Here is an 11,852-nt window from a genome sequence, read left to right as displayed (position 1 = left end):
CCCACACACACACACACCCAGCGCGATGCCGCCTGACACCCCCCCACGCACACACACACAGCCAGCGCGATGCCGCCTGACAGACACCCCACACACACACACACACACACAGCCAGCGCGATGCCGCCTGACAGACACCCCACACACACACACACACACACACCCAGCGCGACGCCGCCTGACAGACACCCCCCCACACACACACACCCAGCGCGGCACCGCCTAACGGACCCCCCCCCCACACACACACACACCCAGCGCGACGCCGCCTGACAGACACCCCCCCCCCACACACACACACACAGCCAGCGCAGTGCCGCCTGACGGACCCACACACACCCCCACACACACATACCCAGCGCGGCACCGCCTAACGGACCCCTCCCCCACCCCTCCAATCCAACATGGCGGCTGCTCCATTTCTGCCCCCCCCCCCCCCCGCCCTCAGTCCAACATGGCGGCCGGGGTCCGCCGGGCGCCCCTCCCAACATGGCGACTGCCCCGAGCGAGTCTCCCCCCCCCGGTGACGCGCTTCCGCTGGCGGGCGCGGGCGCGGGGGCGGGGGCGGGGCGGGGCGTCGTGGGTGTGGCTGGGCGCGGCGGGCGCTGCGGCGGAGAGTCGGGCGGGGAGGTGCCGTTGCTGCCGGCGCCATGGGCAATTGCCACACGGTGGGGCCTAACGAGGCGCTGGTGGTGTCAGGTAGGGGCGGCGGCGGCGGCGGCGGCCGGGGGGGCCCCTACTGAGGTGGTGGGGGAGGGGCTTCGGCGGGAGCCCCCCAGCACTGAGGGGGGGGGCCCCTGCAGGGGGAAGGAGGCGGGGCTGGGGGGCTCCTGTCGTGCGGGGGGGATGGGCCCCCGCAGGGGTGGGGGGGGCCCCCCCCAGCTCTGCAGCTCAGGGCTGGGCGCCAGGTACCCGCCAGCGGGGCGGGGGGGCCCAGGGGAGCGCGGGGGGGGCCGGACTCTTGGCTGCCCCGGGGCAGGGCCAAGGCGCCGGGTGTGAAATGTCTGGGGAGGGGTCGGAGCCTCGATGGCAGGGACTCGGGGCGAAAGACGCCTCGGCTCGTCCGGAGGGCAGCTCGGGCCCCCTGTCCTCTGGGGCACGGGTGGGGGCGGAGGGGGCATGTGAGCTCTTTCCCGCTGCCCCCCGGGAGCCGCAAGGGCTGTGGCTGCCCTTGCGCATTCCTTGCTCCCCATGCGCCCATTTCCCGTTGCTTGGCTAGTGAGCCTTGTTTCTGTAATTCCCCGGCCGTGCCAGCACCAGCAGAAGCAGCAGGTGCCTTTCCCCTGCGTCCCCGTAGAGGAGGGGTCGCCCGGGTGGCGATTGTCCCTTTCCCTGATTCATGCTACTGTTGCAACTGCAAAGGGTGCACAGTGGATCTGGGGCCCGGCTCCATCAAAATGTGGAGTTGTGTTAAACACCAGTACGTGATGCTGCATCCTGTAGGTATGACTGGATCCGTGGTGGTTAGGCGGAATGGGTGGGCTGTGGGCAAGAGAAAGTTCAGGGCATCTACAAATAATGTACAAAAAGAACAGGAGGACTTGTGGCACCTCTAGGGACTAACCAATTTATTTGAGCATCAGTTTTCGTGAGCTACATGCATCCGATGAAGTGAGCTGTAGCTCACGAAAGCTTATGCTCAAATAAATTAGTTAGTGTCTAAGGTGCCACAAGTCCTCCTGTTCTTTTTGCGGATACGGACTAACACGGCTGCTACTCTGAAATAATGTTCAGTTGCTCAATACGTTCCCAGTCTACATAAATCCTCTTTGTCAACACTGGGTTCGTGATAGTTGATGGCTAGGTTTGGTGATTGGGACTCTGACCCTCAAATCTTAACCACCTTTCCTCATGCCTTGGAGGAAACAAACGTTTGGGGTTACAAAGTGATTATACGGCTGCTTCACTCCCATTGCTGTGTATCTGAAACTACGTCATCATGTTTTGCAAGCCAATTAAATCAGTCCCTTTGGCTGAAATCTCCTGCAGGCAGTGGCAATCACTTCCAGTTGGTCTATTAAGCAATCTGTAAATCTTTCTCAGAGGACAGGCCTGTTACAGAGCCTAATGAGTTGGTCTTAATGGGTGGTTCAGACATGTTCTAAAACCTGCTTACAGGGTACAAGAATAGTATTTTACAAATAGCAAAGGAATGGGAATTATCCTCTGTTTTTTTAGATTTGGCCATTAAACAAGTTTATTTTAACCCCTGATTAGTTGCTGTTTTTTTTTAAAAGCACAATATAATTATGAAAGCAGCAGTGTATAAACTCTGAATCACAAGGCATGGCAACAAAAATCTGTGGTATTCATTAACACCCCCCAAACTATGTATTTTCCCATAGCTCGGCCCCAGTGTGCCCAAGATAACCCATCAAATGCAATCGCATGCTGAGAATTTTGGGGGGGGGGTCAAAAAAGAATAGATATTCTTGTGGAGGAAGGGTACAGCAATGACTATTAGCCAAGATGGTCAGGGACGCAACCACATGCTCTAGGTGTCCCTAAACCTCTGACTGCCAGAAGCTGGAACTGGATGACAGGATGGATCACTCAATAATTACTCTGTTCTGTTCATTCCCTCTGAAGCATCTGGCATCGACCACTGTTGGAAGACAGCGTATTGGGTTAGATAGGCCACGGGTCTGACCCAGTAGTATGACCATTGCCGTGTTCTTATATATGAATACATCAATCCTGGCTATAAAGGTCTGTTCTGTAGTCCATACCGTCACCAAAGATGGCCTTTGTATTTCACTATCCAGCATGCTATGTGCTATGCAAACACCTGCCTGTTTCCTAAGAGCACTGGTTCTGTGCTCAGGGAACAGGCTGAAAGAGTCGGGGGTGCTTATGGATGCCTCATTCTTTCCTGGGTGCTTTGCAACAGGTGTTCAGTCTGGGCCCTGGCTGCACGGTTGTGACTGTGCTAATAACCCTTTGTTTATCTGGGTGTTGAGTGGCTGGTGGGTTATTAGCATGCTAGGGCGGAGCATTCAACAGTTAGGCTTCCATGGATGTTGAGCAAGCTCTGGGGCAGAGGTAAAATGTCTGTAAATGCAGAACTTTGTGTCCGTTTTGGTTTTCATCCTTGCTGTGTGTAGTTATTAAGATCACAGTCAAGAAGTTTTTGTGTGTGATAAACCAATATTAGAACATGTTATTAACAGAGTTATGTTCTGCAGTATTGGGTTCCTTTACTAATACTGGTAAAAGAGGTCACTTACTAGGGAGATGGTTCAAATATTTTAATTGAAAAGCTTTTTCAGAATAAATTCTTGACTCTGTTAAGGAGGGAGTCTCACCATATGCCACTTCAGTGGTGTGGCTTTCTTTCAGTGCTTTTTATAGTGACATACAGTACCCCAACAAGCAGTCAGCTCTCTATAACTTCTGTTTGACCAATACAACCCTCTGCTTGATGGCCTTATTTGGAAATCTGATTCCAAGGGCACAGGTCAATGGTGAGTGTTAGTGCTTTTTTTCCAACTCTCTGGTAATTTCTCTGGGTTCCTGTTAAGCCACATATTGGTTATAAAATTACTTCTGGGAACTTTTAAACCCAGACTTGAAGTTCTTGTGTTCCACATTTGAAAAACTATTCAGGATTTTCTGTGGTTAGGTTCTAATTTAACCTAAGGACAGCAGTGTGCTATGGGACACGTCCGTGTGAAATCTATCCCAGAACCGGGTGTCCAGCACTCTCCATGCTGGCCATTACTGAGGCTATGGCTTCTCTCCCAGGGCACTGGTGCCATTGAAGGTTTTCAGGAAAATGCAAAAGGTACTTTATCTAGACAATCAGACCGCAGTTCCCATTGTGTAAACAAACGATACTGACTGCACTGTTGATGTTGGGTTTATTTGGCTGGCTTATTTCACTTCCCTGAATTTACACTATGCGTGGTTCTCCCGCACTCTGCCAGTCATGAATTGTGATCCTGTAATACTTACACATAAACTACATACCCTTATTGTTACTAGATATCATACATGAGCAATCTTTAAGGTGTGATTGCAGTCAGCAAATAACATCAAATGTATCCGCTTACCTTACTGACATGTCTTTACTCTGCTTGTCTCTTGAGTAATCTGGATTCTATTCAGTAACAAAATGGTCACCTATGTTTGGTGGCAGACCCTTTCTTGTATGTGTTGATGTAAGACACAGAAGGATCAGCCCAGTTTTCCTTGAGAAAAAAAAATCACCTTTTTGATTTGTAAACAGCATTATGATATGCAGGTCACAGAACAAAGATGGACTCCCATGATCTTCTGACTAACCATGCTTTAATTCCCTAGCTTTGTAGACAGATTAAAAGTTTGTAGGCATGGTATAACAGTAAGGGGGAACAGGCAGCTCTGGCTGTCTTCTCTGCATGGGAGAGGTTTTACCCTTGTCTGTTTTGCCTTTGGAATCAGATTTCCATATTTGTATTCAGAATATGTGTGTTCCTGAGAGTGAAGTTCTTACACACCTCATGCAGGGTTAGCTGTTTAAAAGGTCTTTAAAGAAATGGGTTTCCATTTTCCCCTAAAATCAGAGTACCATGATCTGTTTAGTTTCATAAATGTGATTAGCCAAGAATCTTGAACTGTGACTGGATACAGTACTGTTCTTTCCCTGAAACCTCTTTATTTGTTACTGTCCAGTATGCAGCCTCACAGCCTGTCAAGGTGGATTGCAGTGTGACACTAGCCTAAGCCAATCTTTAATACTGTTATTCAGTAATTACATAGAATTGGGTAATCTGCATTCTTCAGAGACATTGCCCTTCCCAGGAGGCAGCACTGTAGCCTTTTGCAACAGATGGAACCCAAGGTTTCCTTTGTCAAGTGCTTGTTAAGTCTCCAAAAGAGTTGGAATAGCTTCTCTGCACGTGTGGTTTGCTTCACATTGCCTTAGGGCAGGGGTAGGCAACCTATGGCATGCGCACCGAAGGCGGCATGCGAGCTGATAGTCAGTGGCACTCACACTGCCTGGGTCCTGGCCACCGCTCCGGGGAGCTCTGCATTTAATTTAATTTTAAATGAAGCTTCTTAAACATTTTAAAAACCTTACTTACTTTACATACAATAGTTTAGTTATATATTATAGACTTCTGGAAAGAGACCTAAAAACGTTCAACTGTCTTACTGGCATGTGAGACCTTAAATTAGAGTGAATAAATGAAGACTCGGCACACTACTTCTGAAAGGTTGCCAACCCCTGCCTTAGGGGTTTTCCCTTTAGTTTCCAGGAAGAATTTAGTGTAAGCTTTTCATGGTGTAATGTTGCACACCTTTGTTATGGCTTGTAAAATTCAAGCCATATGTTGGGTTGGTTTTTTTTAACAAGGCTTGATCTATACACTGAGTTGCACCAGTTCATTGAAAGGTGTGTTTTGAACTCAATTTAGTTAACCCAGTGCAAATGCTGTGCAGACACTGTATAGATCAGTTTAAAACTGTCATCAGCTTACCTTGTTCCTGGTGCTAGCTAAGCTAGTATAGCCAGTTTTTGATTAATAAGTGTCCAAACAGGAGTTTGCATTGGTTTAACTAAGTCCATTTAAATTAATTTTGGTTAAGTTGATACAACTTGTGTATAGACAAGGCTTAACTCAGATTCACACTAGTGTCTGAGATTCTGACCCTGATTTATGCCTAGACTCTGACTTCACTGCACATGAGTTTCTTTATGCATCTGTTGTCCAGTTTCATTTTTTCTCCTCCCCATCATTTAATGGTTTAAACTGCAGAAGGGACCTCTACCTTTGGGCCTCAGTGGGTTTGTCTGCTCTGCAGCTGGGAGTGTGCTATGTTTAGCTCACTAGCTCAAGCCTTGCTGGCATAAGTCTGTCAACAACTTATGTGGGGAATATTTCTTTTCAGCCACAGGCACACAGCCCAGCAGGAACGGCCACCTTTGAATGTCCCCTTAATAAAATTACCCTATTTCAACGACGAGTGACCATCCAGGAGAGCTTTATGGAGATGTCCCTGGAGAATTTCCGCTCCATCCCCAGGCACGTTAACAGACTTTTCCAGTAGCTGTAATGGCCACAAATGCATCCCAAGTCTTCAGGACAAATTAATCATGAAACATGCTTGCTTTTAAACCATGTATTTTATTTACAAAAGTACACTCACCAGAGGTCCCTACTCCGCCTGGCGGGTCCGGGAGCCCGCCTTGGGTGGGTTCGGGGGGTACTGGCTCCAGGTCCAGGGTGAGAAATAGTTCCTGGCTCTCAGGGGAAAACGGTTTCTCCGCTTGCTTGCTGTGCGCTATCTTCAACCTCCTCATCATCTTCCTAATCCTCAAAATGCGCATCCCTGTTGCATGATAATCCATTGACGAAGTCAAAGCACAGGGGTGGGTTAGTGGTGGCTGCACCCCCTAGAATGTCATGCAGCTCATCATAGAAGCGGCATGTCTGGGGCTCTGACCCCGAGTGGCCGTTTGCCTCTCTGGTTTTTTGGTAGGCTTGCCTGAGCTCCTTAAGTTTCACGTGGCACCGCTGTGGGTCCCTGTTATAACCTCTGTCCTTCATGCCCTTGAAGATTTTTTCAAATGTTTGGGCATTTTGTCTTTTGGAACGGAGTTCTGATAGCACGGATTCGTCTCCCCATACAGCAATCAGATACCGTACCTCCCGTTCAGTCCACGCTGGAGCTCTTTTGCAGTTCTGGGACTCCATCATGGTCACCTCTGCTGTTGAGATCTGCACTCACCTGCAGCTTGCCACGCTGGCCAAACAGGAAATGAAATTCAAAAGTTCACGGGCCTTTTCCTGTCTACTTGGCCAGTGCATCTGAGTTGAGAGCGCTGTCCAGAGCGGTCACAATGGAGCACTCTGGGATAGCTCCCGGAGGCCAATACCGTCGAATTGCGACCACGCTACCCCAAATTCAACCCGGCAAGGTCAATTTCAGCACTAATCCCCTTCGGGCAAGGAGTACAGAAGTCGATTTTAAGAGCCCTTTAAGTTGGAAAAAATGGCTTAACCGTGTGGACGGGTGCAGGGTTAAATTGATCTAACGCTGCTAAATTCGACCTCAACTCGTCGTGTAGACCAGGGCTTAGAGCAGCAGCGCAAAGGGCCTTTTTGGTTCTGCTGGAGGCATTTTCTGTATGTAGACCTGGAACTAATCATAAATCCTAATTTGGTTCATCTAATCTCATAAGAAACAGGCCATCTAGTTTTGTTGTTTCTGGGAACACTTCTGACTTTAATGCAGGATCACTTCCCTCTGCAGGCTCCAAGCCGGAATACTGCTGTCTGGCATGAATCCTCCCGTGGTAGTATAGCTGGCTGTATTCTATTGTGCTGGAAAAGGCATGGTGGATGTCTGTAAATTGTAGCCAAGTAGCTGTGAGACCCAGACTTGAAGAGAAGAGGGGATGTGCTAGCTGAAATAGGAGGTTTCTCTGCCAAATCTCATTGTGCTGGGGTTTGTTTTCCAGATTTGCAAAGTTTTTCACATTGGTGATTTGTTTCTGTTTTTTCACTTGATCTTTGGGACCTGGGAAGCAGATGGCAAGATTGTAAATAGGAAATTAGTGTTTAAAGCAATTAGTTCATGCAGCTCATTCTTTTACCACCAGAGTATTCTACTGTGCCCGGATGTACAACTTGTATAAAAGAACATATTTGGCAATTCACTCCCATTAGTAAATTCAGATTGAATCTTTCTAGAAGAACTTTTTCCGTATTTTCTTTCTGCTTTGGACACTATTAAAAATGATTTTACTAAACAGCACTACATGGCACCAAATCTGGTGTGCACAGATGTAACTTTCTGTGCTTTCTGGTGAGAATTAGTAAGGATGCTGCTGCTCAGTTTGGAGAAGATTCGAAGTAAGATATTTTCTTACATTGTGTGTGAAAGAAAGTAACAACTGTTTGAAGGGACGCATGCTGCCATGTCTGCTCAGTGATAAGTGTGGGCTGGGAAGCAGAATCTATCCAGAACGTTGTGCTATACAGATAACCAACAGAAAAGGAGGTGAGGAAGTGGCAGACAGCGTACGAGTCTGGCTAATGAACTGAGCAAGCCAGTCTCCTATCCCCCAAGAGATATTAAATGACATTACTTTGAATCTGTTTTAGGAGCTGTCACACCAATCAGCTTCTCTGAGGGCTTGTCTTCGCTACAGCGGTACAGCTTGGACACTCCCTACTTCCACAGAAGGGGTTTTTCTAATCCGTCTCTCGCAGCCCCAGTAGCTAGGTCGACAGACGAATTCTTTCATCAACCTAGCCGCCTCTTCATGGGTGGTTAGGTGAATCTAACTGCGGCACTCAGGATACACAGTGCTTCACAGCCCCAAGTGACATAACTAGGGTTGATCTAATTTTTAAGTGCAGACCAGGCCTAAGCTTTCCCCCTGATTCGGAGGAATAGTCTTCTAGCTGCCATGCAAGTTGGCAGGGAGCTGTTGTCTTGGAGGTGGGAGAATAATGCACATACAAGTAGTGATCAAAACAAATATCTAAGCTAGTGGCTCTTAAGCTCACTGGTTTCAGGTCTTAAACCTGAGCATGGCAAAAAGAGTTACTGGAAAAAACACAAAGTTAAACAACTTGCAAGCAATTGAGTCTGTGTTTTACCTTCAAAGCATGGGATGTCCTAATAATCCTGAGCCAAAAGCAGCAGGTATTGTCCACAGCTTGGGGGATTCCCTCTTCAAGAACTCAACTTTTCAGCTTGTTTTTTTTCAACTGCGTTGCTTTAGAAGCCTGAAGCATAAGGTGCTTTTGAGATAACACTGTCTGTGTCAAAAAGCCAAGTTTGTTATAATAAATTACCCTGCTTTTGAAACGGACACCTTCTGCCCATTGGATTTCAATATGGCAAACAACAAACATTGTGTAGTACATTTAATAGGATTTATATTGAAAAGTTGCCTTCAGAAAATAACCTTGTGAAAAGAGCTTTGAGCAGAGGGAGAGGGGCACTAGCTTCCTGATTCTACAAAGAGAAGGAATTCATATCATATTTACTGTAAAATGTTATCTGTGGTTCTGTACAGGAAACAGGGTATCCAGCTAACCCACTATGAGCCCTGGCAGGATTTCTTTGCCCCCCCGTATCTTGGAAAGGATTTTTAATTTTTATTTAGTACTGCAAATATACGTGGCTTTTTACAGGACCTGCCCTGAAAATCCCTCTGAGGGGTTTTCTCTAGCACCCTTTGCTGCAATACAAGTGCCAAGGCATTACAGTCTAACTCAGGGGTGGGCAAACTTTTTGGCCCGAAGGCCACATCTGGGTATGGAAATTGTTTGGCGGGCCATGAATGCTCATGAAATTGGGGGGTCGGGGGGGTGAGGGCTCCAGCTGGGGGTGCAGGTTGTGAGGTGGGGCCAGAAATGAGGAGTTCAGGGTGCCGAGGGGGCTCCGGGCTGGGGCAGGGGGTGGGGTGGGGGATGAGGGCTCCGGCTAGGGGTGCAGGTTTTGGGGGTGGGGCTGGGGAGGAGGGATTGGGGGTGCAGAAGGGTGCTCCAGGCTGGAACCAAGGGGTTTGGAGGGCGGGAGGGGGATCAGGGCTGGTGCAGGGGCCTGGGAGTGGGACGGGTGCAGGCTCTGGGCAGCGCTTACCTCAAGCAGCTCCTGGAAGCAGCAGCATGTCCCCTCTCCAGCTCCTGTACAGAGGCATGTCCAGGCGGCTCTGCACGTTGTCCCATCCTCAGGTGCCGCCCCTGCAGCTCCCACTGGCTGTGGTTCTCAGCCAATGGGAGCTGCGTGGGGGGGGCGGGGCATGCTGCTGCTTCCGGGAGCTGCGTGGAGTGGGGCCAACCCCTGACCCCGCTCCCCAGCTGGAGCACCGGAGCAGGGCACGCCCTGGACTCTGCTCCCTGGCGGGAACTCGAGGGCCAGATTAAAAGGTCTGAAGGGCCAGATGTGGCCCCCGGGCCGTATTTTGCCCACCCCGGTCTAACTCTTGCAAATAGTGTAGTTGGGTCAGCACTGAATGAACAACGACGTCAGTGGTGAGGAAAGCAACATATAAGGGGGCTTCAGGAAAGATGTTCTTCATGTCCTGTGGAGTAGCATGCGTTTAGCTCACCTCTCCCAGTGCAGCAGTCACATGTTGTGTCGTTACATCAACATCCCTGTGGTTTCAGAAAGATTGGGGGGAACTAGCAGAATTAATTCACTCAGCCTGTTCTTCAGCCTCTGGGGGCAGAAAGGCCAGTATTACAGAAGGCTGCTGTTTGTCAGAGAGCTGCTCTCTGCCTTTGCTTTCCCAGGAATTGAGCATGCATTTTCTGCAATCTTGCGGGTCGCTATTGTGGCTCGTCATTGAGTGGAGAGCTATTTGGAAGCAAGTTTTTATTTTTAACTTGCCTGGGGGAGATGGCTCTGTGTGTGTAACTGTAACATACTTGTGCTTTCTGCTTGTGCTGCAGGTGGCTGCTGTGGCTCTGATCTAAAGCAGTATGTGTTCGGAGGCTGGGCCTGGGCTTGGTGGTGCATTTCTGACACACAAAGGTAAGGAGACCTCTCTCCTCTTGTTTGTGTCTTTTGGGTAGGTAAACCTTCAGGCTGTCAGCAGTACCTTTAGGAACATAGAATTGGCCAAACAAGATCAAACCATTGGTCCCTGTCAAGCCCAGTACCCTGCCTCCAGCCATGACCAATATTTGGTGTTTCAAAGGAAAGCTCCACGCCTCCCTATGGTGCCTCTAAACAGTTGTGCAGTGTTGTAGTAGGTGAAGTGGTGGGAAGGAGCTGAAGATCCTTTTTGGCCCTTGAGGAATGTCCTGAAGCATGAGATCTAATTACACTCATTTAATGATGGCCTTTTAGGCCGCTCACACCTGCACAGCCCTCTTTAAATCCAGCTGTGGGATTCAGCCTCTGACCATCTTGCAGCTGGGAATTCCAAGGAATGAAGGTCTTTGTGGTACTTCAAGAAATATTTCCTGCTGTTTCAAATGTACTATCTATTAGTGTCGTCCTATTCAAAATAGGACCCACATAACCTGTAGTCTCAGGACAGTCTGGCTCTAGCTGCGTTCTCTGTGTAGATTATTTGCACAGAGATGCCCAGATACCATGGTGAATGATAGAGAAAGTCTGCTTTCAGCTGAAGTATTCTTCAGACAGATATTGTGTGTCTGCATGCCTCCCCCTTAAAATTGATTTTATTTTTTCCAGATACCTCAAAATCAAAGCAAATTGAGGGCCCATGTCTATGTTTAATGTTAATGAATTTATTTTTCTTCCCACATTGCTAAAATCAGTCAGTTTGGGGGAACTCAAGAACTTTCAGTTGCTATTCCCCTTGAGGGAATAGCAGTAACAGGGGAACAGCTGCTGCTTTACTAAGAGGGTGTAACAGAGGTGCTCTGTAGTGGGGGCTGGTTTTCCTGTGGCCAGTTTGGTTTGTCTGTCAGTAAGTATTGAAGCTCTGTTGGGAGAGCCATATGTCTGACTGCTATTGCCAAGCCAGTCTTTCTGATAAGGGTGCTGGTGATTTGCCGGTGGCACTGAACATACAGGGGGAGGGATGGAGTGAGGAGCAATTTTCTTCTCCTCTTACTCAAGTCTATTTTCCTAAAGGTATGCAGCCCTCTGTAGTTTCAAAAACTAACCGTTACTTTGGGATTGGGCCCAAATTTCTGTTTAAAACCAAGGGATTTCCTCTCTCTCCCCAATCCCAGCCATGCGTTTTGCTTGCTGTTTGTTATTGCTTCAGTCTCTGAACTAACATGCTGTGATAGTAACTGCTTAGTCTGCAGGTCCATGGGAATGTCACAATAAGTAACACAGTCGTAACATCCAACTGACTTGTGTGGGGTTCCTCCGCACTTATAAGAATTAATAGGGAAAAGGAGAAAGACGAGACTTTTTGGTTTTGC

General features: G+C 48.5%; 1 protein-coding gene across 2 annotated transcripts in view; it reads left to right on the top strand.

Annotated features, from left to right (window-relative positions):
- The first annotated feature begins 578 nt into the window (after positions 1 to 578).
- Positions 579 to 11,852, top strand: part of FLOT2 (flotillin 2) — a 31,736-nt gene continuing 20,462 nt past the window's right edge. For both annotated transcript variants that reach the window (XM_074974765.1, XM_074974766.1), the window contains exons 1-2: positions 579 to 699; positions 10,398 to 10,479. In XM_074974765.1, the coding sequence (XP_074830866.1) occupies positions 651 to 699; positions 10,398 to 10,479 (131 nt within the window). In that variant the 5' untranslated portion in view covers positions 579 to 650. The remainder of the gene's footprint in view (positions 700 to 10,397; positions 10,480 to 11,852) is intronic.

Source organism: Natator depressus, chromosome 17, assembly GCF_965152275.1.
Source record: "Natator depressus isolate rNatDep1 chromosome 17, rNatDep2.hap1, whole genome shotgun sequence".
NCBI classification, from domain to species: domain Eukaryota; kingdom Metazoa; phylum Chordata; order Testudines; family Cheloniidae; genus Natator; species Natator depressus.
Note: the sequence above shows the minus strand (reverse complement) of the source record. Positions and strands in the feature narration are given on the sequence as shown.